Genomic DNA, 21337 nt, shown 5'->3' with positions numbered 1-21337 from the left:
ATGTGTACATACCATTGCTGCACATATGTACAAGGCATGCTGAACTTCGGCTGCACCAGTTTGTTGTACCGACATGGGCATTAAAAGTAGTTCGATGAACAGATTAGGCAGCAACAAAGTGGCGAAAATGTGAGCTCAGACGTATGTATTTACATATGACATCACTGAAGAGCAAGCGTCTTGTGAATAAGCATGGGTAAATAGTCCACAAAAAACACATAATATGTGAGTGTAAGCGACACACCTGAGCGGAGAACAACAAAATTAACCCAAAATGGTGGCATGCAGCCATAAAGCGCACTAAACTTTTTAACTATTGCTGCCGCTATTTGGACAAGTTCAAGTGTATGCAATGAAGGATTAATAATGCAAGTGTGAAACAGTTACACGCAGATATAAAATTGCAGCAGAAACACATACACTTATACAGACATATGTGTGTCAAAGATTTGTATTGCATATACATATGTATGTAAATATATGGCGGCACCCAAAATGATTGCTCTTTTTGATAGAATGGGTTGCATAAAACGCATAGAAAAGCCGATAGTCAACAAGAGTACTCGTGTATCTACTTTGAGAGCGTGGAGAGTTTGGGAGAGCATAGTCAAATATATTTTTCTACAATTTAAGTGAATGGAGAGGTGAGAGTGACAGAGCCTGTAAACATGGCAAATTTCAAAGGGTGTTTCTTTCGTATATTACAAATATGAAATGTTCAAAAAATTGATGTGATAATTACTTTAGATAAAGTGCTTACTATTATAATAATGAATTTAGAAGAGCTCATAGATATTTTTTTTAAGAAGACTGTGAGTGTTATTATTATAATTTTTTATCAAATGGAAGCATTTTTTTTAATATATCGTATGTAGATATATTGTATATAAAATTATATATGATACAATATTAAAAAAAAATTGATTATTTCATTAATTACACAGTACAATATTCGGCTGGGTATTGGACCTAACTAATTTTTTCAAAATTTAGCGTCCAAAATCTAAATATTTTGATTCGAAATTCGAAATTACTTAAAAAATGATTATTAATTGCCGGGTATTGCTTCTAAAAATCCAAAATATAATCTAAATTTTCTTCTTATTTCTATGGTACATATATACAACTTTTTCGGGAAGCTTATATGACAGATTTTATAATGGGTCTAGAATTTTTCGATATGCCATTACACCATTGAATTGCGTGGAAAATATAGATTATATCCACATTTTGGAATTTTTAGTAGCTACATTCTGTAATTAATAATAATTCTTTTTGAATCCATTTTTTGAACTTTGAATCCAAATATTTCGAATTTGGAGACTAACTTCATAGATTGGACAATACTTGTTTTACTTTTGACTCAATCTCCTGGTAAAATTGCTTTGGTCCAATACCCAGAAAAAAAGTCGATTTTGCCGCATGATGTTATATATATTTTTTGGAATTTTATGTTTACATGGTGAGACTAAAATAATTTTTCAATTCACATACTTCATAAAAAAATTGCCTTATATCAAAATATAAAAATTATTAATAACAAATTCTTAAAACTTATCATTGCATTGGATCTTAATGATATTTATTATTATTTCTTGTATGGATTATCCTCTCTTTGAATACGAATTTTTATTCTGAGCCAAATATTTTGTTTTCTTATTTACTTGTAGATACCCTTTATTTGTAAATTTTTTATACAAAATATCTTCGAGAAATGTTAAATATCTATAATTTTTTCTTATAAATTCTTTAGTAAAATAGAATTTAAATTTTTATATACATATTTGAAAAAAAAAAAATTCTCAAAGTTTTAAAAATAATATTAATTGAACTTTTGTTGGTTTAAGGAGCATAAAACGCATGAAAATCGAATGGTTTCTTATTAAGATTTTTTTTACAAAACTATTTGAAGTAGGAGATCTTTACATTTATTGCTAATGTAACACATATTTTAAACTTTCTAAATATTTAAAAAAAATTGTTTTTAATTAAAAATGACAGACATAAAAGCATTGGCGTGGATAAAAAAATACCGTATGCAAAATTAGATAAAACATTTTCAAAATGTTTAATCGAAAAAATCCCACGTCACTCTGTGGAAAACATATTTAGGAAGATGTATTTTAATTTTCAAGTCAATCGGTTGAATAGTTTTTGAATTATCGCATACACCGTCTCGAAAAATGTTGTTTTGAGAAAAACGCAAAAGAAAAAAAACTTACGCTCCCACCGCGCTGACTACTAATAATCATAACTTTCGTAACTATTGAGACATTGTTTTTGGAGACATCTCAAAATACTAGTTAGAATATAGACTTTGAAATTCAGCAAAAACAATACAATTTTTTTTTGAAAATTTCAATAATCGAATTGTTTCTTAGAAAAAATCGTTATTTATTATTATTTTGAAAACTACAAGACTCGAAAATTATTTGAAATACACGATTTTTTCATACTTTGCATCATTTGACTTGGAAATGGTTTCTTGAGTTATAAACCGTTGCCACTAATGAAAATTATATAAGTAGTAGCATACCATTAGGAGGAATATAAAATTATTTGCTGAAGCATACATTTGGGGAACTTAAAAAAATATATATGTTCGAATATTTTTCGTTTGAGTGAATTTTCGAACTTTTCAAAGATATTTGCTATAACTTTTTGAAGATTATACTATTTTTTTTAATTCGGATAAAAATTTGATACCCGAAATTGAACCGTATATTTATATAATATAAATGGGAAAAAGTTAAAAAATCATATAATTTATATATACGGATTATATATACCTTAGTATTGAGTACTAAACTTGCTTAGAATGAAAAGTAGCTCGTCATAGATCAACAGCGCACAGTAAATGTGTCTCATGGCAACAGCATTTTGCTTAATAGTCATAATCAGCTACTGTATATGCATTATTATTTCATAATAAGTTGAAAATTTCGCTAATTACTGGTGCTACACTCATATTCAAAAATATGTATTTAAAAACATTTATCTCTACATAGCAGTGTTGTTTAGCGTTCATTGCAGTGCATTTGCGCTAGAAAAAAGTAAAAGTTTAATTGTTTGTTTTGTTTTTGCTGTTGTTGTTTGTTTTTTCTTCTAATCACTCGTATCTGCGTCAGGTGAACGAGTTCAATGCATCGCACAAATATTCCAATAAATTGCCACACTGTACGCGGCCAACAAAATCACATTGGCAGTTAGGCATACAAACATAGAAACACAGATATCTTTCGGTCATATGCGAGCTTGCTTACTTACTTATATGTATATATAAATAGTTGTATGTGCATATGAAATTCTTAATTCTACATAGTTCACTAACATCTTTGTATATATGTATGTATTTGCGTCTAATTGTGTTCCTCTTTTGATTTCCAACTTGGTTGCCTTTCTTTATATTATTATTATTGCAATGCCGCCTTTGCACTTGTGCACACACACATACATACGCGCATGCTAGTCCAAAAAAAAAAAGCAACAGCAGAAACCGCCGCGAGTCAGTTTGACGGCGCATCAACAGCAAAGAAATTCTATAGGTACACTGCTTTATATGCATGTTTGTATGTATGTATGTATGTATGCATGTGTACTGGTACAAAATCGAAAGATATACATATAAACATAGTCGAAAACGGGGTGAGGTGAGCTGAGTGTAGCGCCTTTTTTTGTGCAAAGGGTGAGTCGTTGGTGGAGTGAGGGTGTAGTAAAAGTAGAAGTAAATAGCATCAACCACTCACCACTCTCACTGCACACCTATAAATTGAAGGTAGACACACACACACTCACACTCATTTATCATTTATTGCAGTATGCGTGTATGTGTGGCGTAGCTGACTGCATCGGCATTTTTCATTCATCGCCCGGCGGCATCAGCAAGTTGCGGTCGAGTTCAAGTTTGAGATATGTAAACCTGCGAAATGAGAAAATATGAATGCGAGTGAGTGTGTGTGTGTGTGAATGTGAGAGCGCATGTTAAATAGAAAACAATGGAGAGCGCGTTGCTGAGGTGAGCGAGAGAGAGAGAGAGAGAGTGCAGTTGTATATTACAAGCGAGGGTGAGAGGGCAGAATTATATATTGATGATGTGATGTTTAGGTGATGTTTTAAGGGCATAATGTCATGTGATTTGTTCATGATGATGTGATCTATGATTGATGTACAATAGAGTGTGCGTTTCTTGTGATCTATGAGTTGGTGTTGCTTTTGAGTATCAATTTCATCTTAAATTGTAGTTGATAGTGTTAATGTGACTTTTACATATATATATGATATCATATTGAATATGAGTTTGTAGTGAGGTTAAGAAATTGTATTGCAATTTTTCATATAGAATAATGTGTTATTGTATAGAATTGAAAATAGCTGCTCATTGAACAAAAAAGTTTATATTTGTCTTTACTTAACATTATATCAATGCATATATGACATCACATGTTAGTTTGATTTGCTGACGTGATGTTATAGTAGTGCGATCTAAGCTGATGTAAAATTTCTAAAAAAAAAATAAAATTTAAAACTAATATTTAGAGTTTGGAATTTTGTTAACAAAATTTACTTACGATGATGCGATGTGTAGGTGATGTGTTATTATGCTTACGTGTAATGAAAACCCATGAATATTAAATGGATAATATTTGAAATAAGGCAGTGAAGAATTGTGACTCTAAATGCGGAGCGATGTAGAATAGTAAGCCGAATACATTTGTTAATTAGCGGAATTCCCTAGCGAATAACTTGCAGTGAGGTGATGTGATAATGATGATGTGATGTTATCAGCAGGTGATGTGATATTAAAATTGGCTTACATAAAACACTATTTAACAGAGGTATTATTAAGAGGCTTAACTGTTGGAAATTGCTGTAGAAAATAGTATATAAAGCGCGCTTATCGACTACCTGTTGATGTGATGTGAGCTGAGGTCTGCAAGATCACCTCTTGTTGTTTTCTTTGCAAATACAATAGTTAAATACTTGATTTGTTGAAGACAATTGCTGACTTTGACGTTGTGACTTCTAAATACCCACATGAGATCAATCAGCGAGAGTGATGAGCGTAAAAACAGCACCCTTTGCTTGGCCTATCGCAGTGATACCATCAACGACATCATATCGCAACTATTCCCTCCACTACGCTCAGCTATACAACTCACACACTAAACATGCACTAAAACTAAAGTGTGGTGAAATCGCATAACACTAATTTGAGTGACTGTCTTGTCACTTGCCAAAAATAAGGTGTAAGGTAAATAAAACATGTAGTACGAAATGAGAGAATAAACGCTAAATGAGAGAGGCGAAAGCGAGTGTGGAGAAGAAAAACGCTGTAAAAGGTGCAATCAACAAAGAGCAACTCCACACTATAGCGGCTAATGGCAGTGGGCAAATAAGTAAAGTAACCGAATAGCAAGTGGTGAAGCGCATGGAAAATGCAATGTGTACTCGTATATGACAAGAAAGTGCTGTGTGGTGGTGGTGAAAACTGACGCACTGACGCTGCAAAGAAAATAAACAAATGTTGACTACGCGATTGCGACCGAGTGACAGCAAGAGCAGCAAGAGGCGACTCAACAACTGAGCGCATAAAAAGTCAAGGGTGTCAGTGTATGCACACACATACACATATCTCTTTATATTTGTGTGTTCGCCTGAGCGCCAGTCAGTGTGGTGAATAACATGCACTACTAGCACAGCATTTGCTTCGCTGTTTTTCGCTGCTATTTCGTCTGCCGTTGTCTGCTCGGAATCGCTTTCATTGATTTCAGTATTTGTTTGGACTTCAACGCTAACGGTGTACAATTCGGTTGATATACGAACATATACATACTACACAAACACGGCAGCGTAGAGGCAGAGGCGAGACCGCTTTTTCAACAATAGCGCAAAACATAGAAAACTCTTCTTCTACACGACAACTCAGTGCTATGACACTACAAAAACACAATGTATATGTGTGTAACATACATACATATAGACAACTTAGAAACAAGTGAAAAAAAACATCAAATAGTTGCTTGAAGTGTTCTTACTCGTGTGCTATTTCTTGTTTGTTTGAAAACGAAATAGCTGAAAATAAAAAAATAAAATATTCAAATATTTTTGAAAACGCAAACCTGTGAAGTAGCTGAAAATAAAATAAAAAAATATTTTATTGAAATTACAAAGTACCTACAACTTAAAAAATACATACATACATACATATATAAATATATGCTAACTAGCTGAGAAAAATAGTGTGCTGCTGTAGAATTCAAAGTGCAACTAGTAATTGTAAAGACGCGTGTTCGTTCGCTAGCGGCGTCGTGTTAATTGTAAATATTTTTGGCGATTTTCGTTAGTTTCTCTCTGTGGCGTTGACGCTAGTTGCTGCCGGGACGCGCGCTATTGGACGTGATCTTGTGAGCGAGTGAATGCGCTTAAAGTGCATGCGGTAATAATAATAACAACAACAAAGCGTTTGCTAGTGTATGCGAAAATCGTAAGGCAACAAAACAAGTGCAATTTTAACAACAACAACAACAACAACAGCTTAGTGTTGTTGTTAGTTTAATTTAAATGTTTTATTTTATTTTTTGAAATTTTACCACTTCGACGCGAAAATTTTAGTGGTTTGTGTGTGTGTGTGTGACGCCTTTGCAAGGAAATGTGTGTGTCTAACAAGCAAATGCATGTAGCTGGAGCGCTTCAAAGCGTTGTGAGAAAAATGCGTTAAGAAAGAGTGAGTTTAAATAAAAAAAATAGGAAAAGGGTTTCACAACAACAAAAAAAAATTAATATAAATAATTGTGCAGAATTTTTAAGCAAAAATGTACTGCACGACATAAAATAATATTTAAAAAAATAATTTAAAAAAATTAATTCAAACAAAATTTTGGTGAAAATTAAAAAAAATTACATTTAAAAAAATTAAAAAAAAAATTACATTTAAAAGAATTAAAAAAAAAATTATATTTAAAAGAATTAAAAAAAAAAATTAAGGTGAAAAAAATATTTTGTTGCAAATTAAAAAATAATAAAATTTTACACTTCAAAAAATTAAAACAGAAAATTTGTATGGCAAAAAAAAAATATTTTGGTGAAAATTATAAGAATAAAATTTTACACTTAAACAAATTAAAAAAAATATTGTAAGGCAAAAAAAATTTTGTTGCAAATTAAAAAATAATAAAATTTTACACTTAAAAATGTAAAAAAAATTTTATGCTTAAAAAAATTAAATAAAATATCGCTTCAAAGAACTTTGAAATTTTAAATATTTTTCGCAAAAATTCAAAATTTGCTCACCAAAAAGCAGTGTGCTCATGTGTTTAAAAATATGCCAACAACATGAATACGTAACTGAAAACAAAGAGCACATACAAAGCGTCAAAGCGTGGAAAATACAAAAAAAAAAAAAATAAAAAAATCTAACTTTGAGTAAAAGTTTTGGCAAAAATTGCAAATTAACAACAACAATTTGAATGAAAATAATTATAACAAAACAAGCCGAGAACAAATGTGTGGAGAAAGCACGAAAAATCAGCAGCGTTATAGTGAATAAAAACAACTACAACAACAATATACGCTTATAAGCAGTCGCAACACGTATTCGCGCTGACTTTTCGCCTGCTGGAGCAGTAAAGGATCGGCGGTTGGCACGTAGAAACAACTGTCAGGCCAACGCTATTCCCAATCACCCACTTCTCATTACATAGAAAATCTAAAAAATCTTACTCACCATCTTCTGCGACTCAACTGTAGCGCCAGCGGCGTCTGTAACTTATATAAAAGTCATCTGATAGCAGCATGCGCTAGATACAGCAGCAAACGCCCACCCACACACGCAGGCACTTCTGTCGCTAACCCGAAGGTGCGTCTGGCATGCTATCAATTTTTTCGCGCATTTCTGTTCGTTGTTACATACAGAACGAACATAACTGCGGCGTGTAACTGTCTGCTCAAGGTCTGTTCAACAACAATAAAAAAAGTTAATAAAAACGAAGCGTCATAAGAAAATAACAAACAACAACAAAAAAGTCAGTCAGAATTGAGCTGTGCTTAGCTGAGACGCGGATTGGCGGCTGTCTGGCACAGCGTAATGCCGCAAGTGAGTTAGGTGGAAAGTCACTGGTTTTGTTACACGACAACAGCAACAAAAACAAGAAAATCCCACACAGTCAGTGCGAGGAATAAAAGCTGCTGGAAAAGCAAAAAGGGAGCAAAAAGCATAGTTCTTGTGCTCGATTGCGTCTGCTGATACGCGTTTAACTGCGTTTCCCAAAGGACTCATTGGTATGCGTATACGCAAGTGACAGCAGACATACAACAACAATAAATAAAAAATACTTAAGAAATAGTTGTATTTGCGGCATTAAGGCGTAGCTTTAAAAGGGAAGAAGGCAGAAAGCTTTAAAAGAATACAGAGAGTGCTGACAAAAATTGAAAAATCGATTTTTAAATACAGAATTGAAATAAATAAAAAAAATTTAAAAAAATAAAAAAAATATTTAAAATAAATTTATAACCAAGCGCGCAACCAAATTTCTCTTATTAGTCTACCTGCACACAACAAAAAACAACAACAACATTACAAAAAAATGGCCTTAAAATAAAATTTGGAAACGCATTTATTTTCAAAATAAAAAATTGAAATTATTATTTTATGCAAATATAAACCAACGCGCCACCTCACCTAAGCAGTGTACTTGAAGTTGAGAAGCAACAACCAACCAACCAACCAACTACCTACGCCCAATAAGGCAATACACAACAACAAATGGATTTATATTGTTATCAGCCAACGCCACCTGCCTCACTCATGGATTATCCCGTTGGACCGCATCAACTGCAGAATGGCAGCAGCGGTGTCGGTGTCGGTGTTGGCGGCGTCGGTGGCATCGTCAATAATACTAATGCATATTTCAATAATATCTACACCAATGGCAACAATAATAATAGCAACAACAATAATAGTAGTAATCATTATAATCATCATAGTAATAGTGATAGCTCATCGGTGACGACAACAACAACAACAGCGACAAATTTCGGTGATTGCATTGGTCTGGAGCGCGGTTTTGATTTCTACAGTGATCGAGGTGAATATGCACACACATACTTATATACTTACATATTGTAGATTTGTGAAAGTTTTTGTTTATTGTTAGACGAAAATTTTTTACTGCATTTTTAATGCAATGAAAGTAAATTTTATGGAAAATTAATGAAAATTCAGTGATAAAAGATTAAAAAAAATGTAGAAAATACAAATGAAATGCACTTAAAATTTGTGGCAAATAGTAATTGAAAGCTTGCAATTAATGGCATTGTTATGATTGAAAATCTGTTTGCAACGAAAATTTATTGCAAATTAATGCACAAGCAGTGCGTTGACATTATTATTGTGCTTTTTGCATAAAAATTAGTATTATTTTTTTTAATATATTTTTTAAAAATTTATTGTTTAATATTTTTAAATTGAGAATATCAGTAACCAACATTTTTTTCGAGTGCTTGTTTAATCCATAATAGTCAAAAGTAATAACATAATTTAAAAAGAATTCAACTTCAAAAGCATATAAGCATATTTTTAAAATAAAAATAAAAATTAAAAAATTGAAAAAATTAAATAAAAATTCGAAAAAAATGAAAAAAAATTAAAAAAAAAAAATAAAAAAAAGGTAAAAAAGTAATTCCAAATTTGACAATATTTATGCAACCACAAGTGCATTTCATTTGTTTTTTCACTATTTGGTTATGAAGTAATATTTTAGATATACATATATATATTGTCTTGAACTTTCTAAAATGTGTATTTTTAATTTATATTCCGCATTTTATTATTATAATTTTCTGCATTTAATTTGTATTGTTTTGTCATACGATTTCTTTACTCATATTAGTTCTTTAATTGGTTGACATTTCTACATATTTTTTTTTCACAATTTTGAAGTTTTTCTGGAGTATTGAGCGCATTATTAGTTTTTAATTAAGAACAAATTGTTTTATTTTTTAATATTTTTGGAATTTTTTTAATTTTAATTATCGAAATTTTCGTAATTTGTGTTATTGGTCACTTTCACACATAAAAAAATATTTTATTCTTTCACAGACCTGAATTTGAAATCGTTTTTCAGCATATTCTTGAAATTTCTCAATTCTTAATTTGAAATCGCTTTTCCAACATATTTTTCAAATAAGCAAATCATTGCTTTAAAAAAAAAAAAATCGGCAATTTGCAATTCAAAGCTTTATACTTAAGCGCAGATTTTGTACTGAATGAGTTGCGAATTTGTGTTGTATTCTACTTGTATTAAGTTTCGTTGTTATTTGGCGTTTCTAAAAAGTTCTGTTAAGATTATCGGCAAAGAAAAAAGTGAACCAACAACAAAATCAATAATTATATGGGAACTTTACTATACAAAAAAGTGCGTATGGAATTTCGTTTATTGTATGCACTGTCTGTTTTATGATTTTGAAACAAATTTGTTAAGAAAAATATTTCAACTTTTGTTTTCGGCGAATTTCGTACTTTGGATGTATACATTATTTGAATGAAATTACAAACTTATGGATGAAAATAAGAAGTATAAAGTTGTAATTAGCGTTTTGTAATATAAAATGTCAAATTTTTGTTTTCGTCGAATTTCGTCCTTTGGATGTATTCATTATTTGAATGAATTTACAAACATATTGATGAAAATAAGAAATTTAAAATTATAATTAGCGTTTTGCCGCACTAAATGGTGAAATTTTGTTTGCGGTGAATTTCGTCCTTTGGATGTATGCCTTATATGAATGAATATCCAAATTTATTGATGAAAATAAGAAATATAAAGTTGTAATTATCGTTTTGTCATACTAAATGTTGAAGTTGCGTTTTCTACAAATTTCTTCCATTGGATGTATTCATTATTTTAATGAAATTATCTATAAACTGATGAAAATGAGAAGTATGAAGTTCTAATTTGCATTTGCAATACCAAATTTAAACCTTTTATATTTATTTCTTTTTTATTTTATTCTTCCTTTGGATGAAAAAATAAAATGTTTGAATCTTTCAGACCAACCTTATAAAAATAATAAAAAATGAGTGATAAAAAATTAAATAAAACAAATTGATGGGTTTCTGAACACATTTTTATTTATTTAATGTGTGAAAATGGTAAAAAATTTTCGTCCTTTAGACGAAGAAAAAACAAAAATTACTCGTAATTACTCGAAAATATGCTGATATTTCTACCAAAAACACCAAACTGTTATTTTGTGCACAGCAAAATATTTGACAAAAGTAGAGAATATAGAAATATAGCCTTTTAATTTTTTTCTACCAAACTGAATATATGTGTGTCCAAGTATGAGTACACATTCCCCACCCGCAACATTATTGGCCAACTTACTTGCGCATACTTTCGTCCAAGTAAACTACACACAGGCTCATATACTATGCTGGAAACGGAAAAAAGGAAAATACCAAACTCCAACTCTCATTTCTTGCATTTAATATTATACAAATATTACTTCGGCTTGGTTTATTTAATGGTTTTTGTTGTATATATTATATTTTACTCTAGTAAATTGCTAGAGTTTTTTAACCACACTTAGCTACATTTACTGTTACCAACGTACAACATTTTTTTTGTCCTATGTTGCTTGCATTTCTTCGTGCCTGCTATTTCTCAAACTCCCTTTACCCAAATAATTTCACGATGTATTTGTTGCTACACATTCTTTGGAGCATTTAATATACTATTTTTGTTGTTGTTGTATTTACCGTTGGTTGCTTTTATGTCACTAAACTGTGTGGGGTTTTCTTTATATCAACCATTTGCTGGTCGATTTTCCGCCTGTGAAATACGAGCGCCACTCGCAAGTGGTCATTACTCTGCTTTTAGGCAGCAAACAAAAAGAAAAAGAAAATTTAATATTGTAGAAAACTGCTGCCGAATTTTGTACTATATAATTATTAGTTGAGAAAGAGAGTGAGTGCAGGTTCTTTATGTGTTAGATTTGTGATATTTTTTAAGGTACTTGCCTTAACTTTCTTTTCTTTTTGCATTCTTTTACTTAATCCTACCTCTTTTTTTATTTCATAAAGGCATTTCCAGCCACCAGCTGCCACCCTTACCTCAGTAGCTTTGTTACATATTACAAAATGCCGACATCAATTACCGCCGCCACGCAGACACATTTTAATTACTTGCCATATTTTATCAACTCCTCGGCGCTTTTGCCAATTTCTTGCGGTTTAAATGTGTAATCCTGGCTCTTATGCATCTAATTTGCCTCAACACCACATTCTTCAAGCTATATCTCGGCTCAGTGTCGCAAGTGTCTTCGCCTTGCTCCTTTAAGTGTTACTCATACGCCGTGTCAGCCCATTTTTACCGACAAAACTTCTTGAAATACAATTTTTCCTTTATTCTGCTTTAGCCTGCTTTAATGATTTGGGGAATATGCCACGAGACACGCGGGAGTTGTCTATTAACCAACAACGCTGTCGAGTCGCAGTTGACGTCGCAGCAGGCGCAAGCGCTGTGCTTAAATATCGCCGTTCTTTATTGCGTCTAATTTATTTATTTTTCTTTTATTTACTTTAATCATTATTTTTATTGCGCGTACGCTGTAAGCAATGCTTCACTTGCTGCTGCTGCTTGACTTTCGTTCTTTGGCTTTGGCTTTGGCTTTGGCGTTAGCTTTGTCGTCGCTACATTTTAATTATAATTAATGAATTTGTTGCGACGCCGAAAGGGTAGCGTTGTGTGAGTTATTTGGGGGTGTCGGTGTTGCCTTTTGGGTGCGACACGTTTCAGTGTAGTAAACTTGTTGTTGTTGTTGTAGTAGTCCTTCTAATCGCCTAACCACTAACGACCATTTGGCGTTTGCTTTTCATGTTTCGGCTTTTGCGGCATATTCGCCTTGATTTACAAGCCAACAACACGACGAGGCGCGCGCGCTATCGTGAAAACTGTTCGTGTACGTTGTAAGTGCATACATATGTATAAGTGAGTGTGTTGCTGTGTATAAAAAATGGTTGATTATACGCCGTGTGGCAGCATTGGCATCTACCAAGTCACAGCTCCTTGCTCACTCACTCACTCACAACTTGCCTTCGCCTTCATCATTGCTGCTTGTTTGCATGTTGTTTATTTGTTGTTGCCGCTTGTACTCTCTAGTGACTGCTCATTTGCTTGCCGCCTCTCCTACTGCTCAGCAGCTTATCACTTCATTCCCATCCTCCATCCTGACCGGCGCTGTTAATGACACTTTTTTCCGCGCGCAAGCAGCCATTTTTATTACTTTGCCAGCACCGTGAGGAGAGAGAGGGTGTGAGTTAGAAAGTTGTAGTTTTATTGAGATCTGACTTTCTTTGTTTTTTGTTTTTGTTATTTTTATATTTTACTTTTCCTAACATTCACTCTTTGCTCCGTCATCAATAACGTTGTAATATGATTAAAGCAGTTTTAACTGAAAAAAGCAACAACATTTATCGCTGTAAAATTAATGAACTGCTGCCATTGATATGTGTCTAAAAAGTTTTTGTAATAATTTTTTATGAGCGCAAAAGTTTGTGTTGAACTACGCTATTGATTGTGGCATGTTAGCATGATTTGCTAGAGTTAAATGAGTGGTAGTAGGGGGTGAAGGCGAGTAGATAAACTATTTGATATGATAATGTGAATTTATTTTCTGGTTTGAAAACAAATTGCGAAAAAAAATCTAAATTTTTATTTCCGGCTAAATTCGTCCTTTAGATGTATTCATCATTTCAATGAAATTCCAATTTTATTGATGAAAATAAGAAGTAGGAAGTTGTAATTAGCGTTTTGTTATACTAAATGTTGAATTTTTGTTTTCGGATAAATTCGTCTTTTGGATGTATTCATTATTTGAATGAAATTCCAAATTTATTGATGAAAATAAGAAGAAAGAAGTGGAACTTAGCGTTTTGTCACACTAAATGTTACATTTTTGTATTTGAAAAAATTTCGTCTTTTGGATTTATTCATTATTTCAATTAAATTACAAATTTATTGATGAAAATATGAAGTATAAAGTCGTAATTAGCGTTTTGTCATACTAAATGTTGAATTTTTGTTTTCGGATAAATACGTCCTTCGGATGTATTCATTATTTGAATGAAAATCCAAATTTATTGATGAAAATAAGAAGAAAGAAGTGGAACTTAGCGTTTTGTCATACTAAATGTTACATTTTTGTATTTGAAAAATTTCGTCTTTTGGATGTATTCATTATTTCAATGAAATTACAAATTTATTGATGAAAATAAGAAGAAAGAAGTTGTAATTATTGAGTTCTTCCAATGGATGAAATGATTAAAATATTAAAAAAAACACAATTTTTTTGTACAAAAAGTTCGTTATTTCTTTATAATCCACAAAAATAATACTTTGTATTAGAGCCCTCTATAAACACGCTTTATAGCGCAATCTCTACATAAATCACTGCCAAAAATGCCATAAACTATGCCGCAACTAAGTAACACCCAAAACTCATATAATTTTTGTGGAGTTTATCTGCCAGCCAAAAAACGCATAAATTTAAGTCCAGTGTGCCTTAAACTTTTTATTTGTTTTTCTCAATTCCATATGCGCATATATATAAATATAAATATATATATTCTTCACTTTTCCGTTGTTTTTTCTACATTTTCTAAACTTTCTGTCACTGGCTTCTTGTTTTTTGTGCGTTCATTAATTGTCAGTGAAAATTTGCATATTTGCCACTGTCGCTATGACAGCTGTGTAAAATGCTTTATTTACATACGTTTTCGCATTAAATTCATAGAATTATAAAATGTACATATCGTGGTCTATTCTAAAAGAACACACATTGATTTGCGAGAAATAGTTGAAAAAAGTTGTCATGGCACATAGTATGTAAATTGAAAGAATTTTTATTTTAGATTTTTTTATAGTTAAATATGTATATTGTTGTATCATATATAAAGCTTAAAAGTGCCGAAAATATATGAGCTGCCTTCAATTTGCTAAAACTTAAAGTGTGGCGAATCGAATAAGCAACTGGTATAAGTCTCATAAACTGGTATAATCAACAACTGGTTATACCATAGTTGATTTGCTAAAACTTAAAGAGTGGCGAATCGAAAAGCAACTGGTGTAAGTCTCATAAACTGGTATAACCAACTGGTATAACTCTCTTAAACTGGTATAATCAGCAACTGGTTATACCATAGTCGATTTTCTAAAACTTAAAGAGTGGCAAATCGAATAAGCAACTGGCATAACTCTCTTAAACTGGTGTAATCAGCATATATACATATGTATTATATAAGATATTTTAGTAGGATAAACTAGCTTAAAATATTTGAATGAAATGCTTAAATTTCCTAAGAAATATATATCAAATACCACCTAAGTCTAAACTTCAATTAATGATTTATTCCCAGAAATATGTATCTATGCTATTGTGGTTTTAATTGAAAAAAAAATAATTCTTCAAACTCAAAAGACTTTTGGGCTTCTAGAAAAATTTTAAATTTAAATTTTTTATTTATTTTTTTTTTATTTTTTAATTTTTTTTTTTAATATTTTTTTTTAATTTTGTAATTTTTTTTTAATATTTTTTTTTAATTTTTTAATTTTGTAATTTTTTTTTTTATTTTTATTGAAATACGAATTTCAATTACTGTACCAAGGTCTCATGGTACGTCCCCATTTAGTAGTCTGCCACACTGTGCATAAATTTCTTATTTTCTTTTTGTATTTTTTCCGGCAATTCTGCTGAGCTCCAACAAATACTTCCAGTCGCTGTTCAGGCGCATATGTCACCACCCGCTATTCGTGGCAACCAAAAAGCATTAAGTAAGAAAATAAATAAATAATCATATACAAATATGCTATTAAAATTGGAAAACCATTCAACTTCGCCGCCAAATGGACTATTAATTTTGTGCACATGAATGTTTTTCTCCACACCATTTCGACGACGCCATTGTCATTGAAAGGAAAATGCTGATTTCTTCTGTTGCTTTTCTCCGAGCTAAATATACATATAGACACATGTAGTGTTTGCGCAAATTTATTTTCAATTTAACAGCTTCAAAGACTACTTGGTTGGCGCTGCACTGCCGTAAGCCATAAAAAATATGTTTTGAATTTTTTAAATTGGAAATTATTTATTTTATACGTAGAAAAAGTGCAAAATTACGAGTGGGTTAACATTGAATCCTCACATGCGACTTGCTACTGCTTTTGTATGGAATTGTTTGCTGTTACCTCTAGGCAAGTTGAGGTATTTTTCTGTTGCTTGGAATGGAAATAAAAATATAAAAACACTGAGAAAAAAATATTTAAATTTTTTATGATTTTTTCGCTTGAGAATATTTCTTAACTAGCTGTGTCGAAAAATAGCTTTAGTATATTTATTTTTTATTTATTTATATTTATATCTACAACTCATCTCTCCAATTTTCCAAATTCTAGTTAATAATAACGCATTTCATGCTAAAGTGTCAACTTACCTTGCTATGTCTTCTTGATTGCCTATTATTTGGCGTTTCTATCATTGCCATATCACTTTTCCATTTATATTTGCTGCGCCACCACGCACAATTTTCCTCATTATTTGCTCTAAGCCTTGTCAACTGTGCAAAATCACGTAGCTACCTTAGCGGCAGGCACAACCATAATGCATTTAACAGGTAGCCCTGGTGACGTCACGATGAAACCCTTGTGTGCGTAGTGGGATTGGAAATATCAAACAACTATTTCTAAAAAAAAAATATATATTTTTAAGCAAACACTCTACTGGCAAAATCTGCCTTTGCTCTACTCGTTCAAATATTTTATCTTCCTTTTTGCTTTATCTTCGCTACCTGCCAGCCATTCGTCATACATATGTTTCCAATCTGTTGTCGCTACGGCGTGCATGCCATGTTGCACAAATGCAGCCTGTTATACTCGTCCTCTGCTGACTACCTGCTGAAGTCGCTTGTGTACCGGTGTCTCTCCTTGCAATCTTCCAATCCACATGAAGATTACTTAGAAACTATTTTGTTGTTGTTGTGCTTTGCTCTTGTGTATTTTGAGATATTTTTCTGCTGTTAACACAGATTTACGACTGCAAATACACACCACCACCATCAGAGATATGCACAAAGACCCTCACTTTTTTGTTGTTGTTGGTCTAACTCGCTCACAAGCAAATAGCCGACCGTCTTCTCCCTCTATTGTGTCATTTGTGACTGCTTTAGTTCGAAATGTACGAATTTGTATAAATTTGTAGCTGATTTGTTCGTCTATTTGACTGCATTTTATTATCAATTATCATACAATATGTAATTGTAGATTTATATACACTTTTGTATACTTATTTACAACAACTTCTATACAGAAGTAACGAAGCGTGCTGCACAAAAATATTCGCTTGCTTTATAATCTGCCGACTTTGACAGTAGCTGTCAATTTTGCTTTTCTATTTCGCCTCATATTTCACTGTCAATTTTCCCGCTAAGTAGCTTAACTTGCAACTAAATATATGTGCTCCACACAAATGAAGGCGTTAGCGTCTTTTGTGTCTATGCATTTATTATATATAGTTACAAACCGAATTAAGTACTTACTTCACTGAATCCTGACTTACCCAGTAGTGAAATGTAGTAGTTGAAATCCAACCCACCACCGATTAACTTCAATATATTCATATTTTCTCTTATATGAAGTTTTTGGTCAGATTTCGGTCAAAATTTTGACAATTAACTGTGAAATGATTTTTGGACTTTTTCGAAATAATATTTTTTTTTTTCGAAAATTCAAATAATGACACAATATTTTCTTAATGTGTTGACTAAATTCTTTTTTTAATTGTTAATACAGTTTTCAATCTTATATCTACCGCCAACTAGTATCAGACTAGTTATTTTCGGACTAGTTTGATATTTTACTCCTAACTATACAGTATATTGTTCTTTTTGTGTGTGCGAATGGTTGACTAAAATCCCTGCCAGACAGTCGCAGCTAATGAAATATTAAAAGCATAGCGTGATAGTCTCATATAGACATCCATATTTACATTCGTACAAATCTTCGGATGTCGGGCAAGTACTTTAGAGGTATTTAAGCGCGGAATTGTGTGTCCGCGCAGGATTTCACCGTTATTTGTGTGTGTTTGTATAAAGAAAAATCCCTACAGTGTCAGTCTCTGGAGTCACGGTGTACAAATGCAATGACCTTTTTGAGATATGCAGGTGCGAGGAGAGTTGTTATCACAGATTTTTTGTATTTTTTATGTAATTTATATTGATTCGATTCTATTATATTCGAAAATATGAAATGTGATTTAAAAATATTTTTTATATATTTATTTTATATTTTCTATTTTTGAACTGTGCTCTCTTGTCAAATAATTTACTTGTTGAAGCAGTAACAAAGTTAAACTCGCTGTGCTTGCTGCTTGTTACTCATTCTTTATTTGATTATGCCAATCTTGGCATTTGATTTGTGTCTGTCTATTTGATTTATATGATTTACGTACGTTCGATTCGCTATTCTTCACGTGCTAGTGAAACGAAGGCAGTTAATAATTATACAGTACCAGCTCCATATCTACATGTATAATATATAATTTTTCTATTTTTTATGTATACCTAATAATTTTAAACTTTTTTGATTATACATTATGTATGCTTTTTGTGTAAAAATTTTTACACTTCATTTTATTTATTTTTATCAACACAAAAATTAAAAAAAAATCATCTCCACAAATTAAAAAATAAATAAATAATTCCATATAAAATTTTTAAAATCAAAAATTTTTGAAAAAAATGGTCTCCAAAAATAAAAAAAATTATTTCATATAAAATTTTAAAAATTAAAAAATTTTGAAAAATGACAAAAATGGTTTCAAATTAAAAAAATTGTAAATCAATTCATTCAAAATGTTTAAAAAATTAAAAACAATTTTTATGTCATATTAAATAATTAAAAAAATTAATTAATTTTTATTAAATACAATTATTTTTTTATTTATTATTATTATTTTTTTTTGATACCATCTTTGTTTCTATTATTTTTTTATTATTTTTTATTAAATTCTAAATATTTTTATTGATTTTTTTTATTTTTAATAATTTTATAGTATAAAATACATACATATCTTCAAGGCTATAAATATAAATATTTATTATTGTTTTTTACTATTCTTATTCAAAGAATTCTCGCCTTACCACGACTCCTTTCAAGTTTTCGGCATCACGTGATTCTTAGACATCACAATCAGCAATCACTTTGACTATATGTCCGTTCACCACAATCGCCTGTCAGTTTTTATTTATTTTCTTCACACACTCTTGTTGCATTTCGTTTTGATTAACGTGCAATTAACGACGTAAGCGCAACATACCCACATACAAATACAAAAGCACATAAATATGTATGCACCTTGGTATGTACCATCCACAATCAGCTACTTGTAGCGAGACAAACCGTCAGCAAATACGCAAGGGCTCAACACGCTTACATTTTCTGCAGCATTATCTTCACACACACACACAGTCATATATGCGCATATTTGCTAAGCAGAAGTCACTTCCAACCACCGGAGTCAGAGAGCGTTCGATTTCGTTGCTGCCCTTCAAATGCTTAGCACCGCTGACATTCATATTGCACTTCGTTATAAATTTTCTTACTTCAATATAAGTAATTTGCCTCAATTCGACTGACATTGCGTTGCATTGTCTGGCTGGTTTCGCTGGCGACTGCTTGTGGTGTTAACCTCGAAGTGTTTTTTGTTGTTGTCTGTTTTATTGCTTTCTGGAAAATTGAAAATTCGTACCTCCACAATGGCTAATAAATTGTTAGTGTTTCGTTATTAGCAGTGGCAGCCGAAATTGTTGTAATGAAAATTTATTGACTGCTCACAAATTGAATTAAGCGTTTCATAATTTTTGCCGCCGATAAATAATTGAAATATATGAGTAATTAGTTTGATTTGTATATAGTAAAGGGAAGTATTTAAGTACTTAAGCAACTAAATAAGCGGTTTTCGAAAATCATAAATTCGTATCATAAATTTTTAAATATATAATTAATTCAATTGAGTAATTCGCTTGAAGCTCTAGAGAATTTCGAAAATTGCATTTCAGTAATATACTTTCAATTCGTATTAAATAATCTATTGAGTAATTTAAAAGCTTTGAAATGAGCTTGTGCTGAAGCATTTGAGTATAGAAACCGCTAATATATAGTTTTGAAATGATTTATAAAAACATAATTATTAAAAAAAAAATAAAAAATAATTTTTTTTTATAAAAAAAATTAAAAAAAAAGTATTGAAATAAAAATAATTAATTAAAAAATAAAAATATAAAAAATATATTTTCAATAAAAATAATAATTTTTTTATTCAGAAAAAAATTAAATTGGGTTGGAAAAAAAATAATATTTTTTTATTAAATCTTTTTTTATAAAATTATTTTTTTTTTTATAAAATTTAAAAAAATAATATTTTTTTTATAAAATATTAAAAAAAAAAATTATACAAATAAATAATTTTTTTATTCAGAAAAAAAATTGAATTGGATTAAAAAAATAATTAATTAAAAAATATATATATTTTTCTAATAAAAAATAAATAAATAAAAATAAATATGTTTTTTTATTCTGAAATTGAATTCTAAAATAATTATTGAAATCACATAATCATCGAAATCAACAACTCTGCGCAGTCTTCAACTTTTTGCAGCTCAATTAGCTATTTTGTTGTTGATCACACACACATACATATCTACCTTAAATACATACACACATACAAACATTTATAAAAAACACATTTCTACAAATATATTTATGTATATATGTCTCCACAGAATTGCTTCCTGCATTCTTTTATATTTGAAATTATTATTTGTATGTAGTTGTTGTTGTTGTTGCTACATGTCTTCCGCTGCTTTTTTGAAAACGGCAGCTACTTGTTATTCAATTCGTTGTGTCAGACGAATGAGAATTTGAAATATAAAAAAATTGTCATTCCACACTTGCATGGTGTGGCTATTTGGGTGAGCGTTGCGGCACACAAACATACTCGCACGCAGAACCTGCAGATATGCTGTCTTCAAGCATTTATAATATTCAAGCATATGTGTAGTAGTGGTAGTGCTAGTTGTTGTTGCTGTTGCGCATAGATTTGGAAATGGAAATTTTATTTTTAGTTTGACACCATTTAGCATGAATGCGCTTGGCTGCCTGCCTGCCGGTCGCTCGCTAGTGCTATTAGTTTTTTTTTTCATTTCCCTCCGTGTGTCACCAATCACTAGCATAAATGTGTGTTTGTTGCTGTTGTCTGCGTTGAATTTCGTTGACTCTAATTTGCT

At 31.1% G+C, this 21337-nt stretch overlaps 3 protein-coding genes across 9 annotated transcripts in view; all 3 read left to right on the top strand.

Moving 5' to 3' along the window:
* The window catches only part of LOC105210926 (ecdysone receptor), a 326137-nt gene that overhangs the window by 182589 nt on the left and 122211 nt on the right, over window positions 1-21337 (top strand). The window lies entirely within an intron of this gene.
* The window catches only part of LOC128922704 (ecdysone receptor-like), an 88290-nt gene continuing 68796 nt past the window's right edge, over window positions 1844-21337 (top strand). The window contains exon 1 of one of the 3 annotated variants that reach the window (XM_054234172.1): window positions 1844-6484. The gene's annotated coding sequence lies outside the window, so the exon portion shown is untranslated. The remainder of the gene's footprint in view (window positions 6485-21337) is intronic. The other 2 variants (XM_054234173.1, XM_054234174.1) reach the window with 2 other exon arrangements.
* Window positions 7185-21337, top strand: part of LOC114803800 (putative uncharacterized protein DDB_G0286901) — a 38183-nt gene continuing 24030 nt past the window's right edge. Inside the window, exon 1 of the mRNA XM_029039421.2 lies at window positions 7185-9083. Within this exon, the coding sequence (XP_028895254.1) occupies window positions 8762-9083 (322 nt within the window). The 5' untranslated portion in view covers window positions 7185-8761. The remainder of the gene's footprint in view (window positions 9084-21337) is intronic.

The sequence above is a fragment of the Zeugodacus cucurbitae genome, chromosome 6 (genome assembly GCF_028554725.1).
Source record: "Zeugodacus cucurbitae isolate PBARC_wt_2022May chromosome 6, idZeuCucr1.2, whole genome shotgun sequence".
NCBI lineage: Eukaryota > Metazoa > Arthropoda > Insecta > Diptera > Tephritidae > Zeugodacus > Zeugodacus cucurbitae.
Note: the sequence above shows the minus strand (reverse complement) of the source record. Positions and strands in the feature narration are given on the sequence as shown.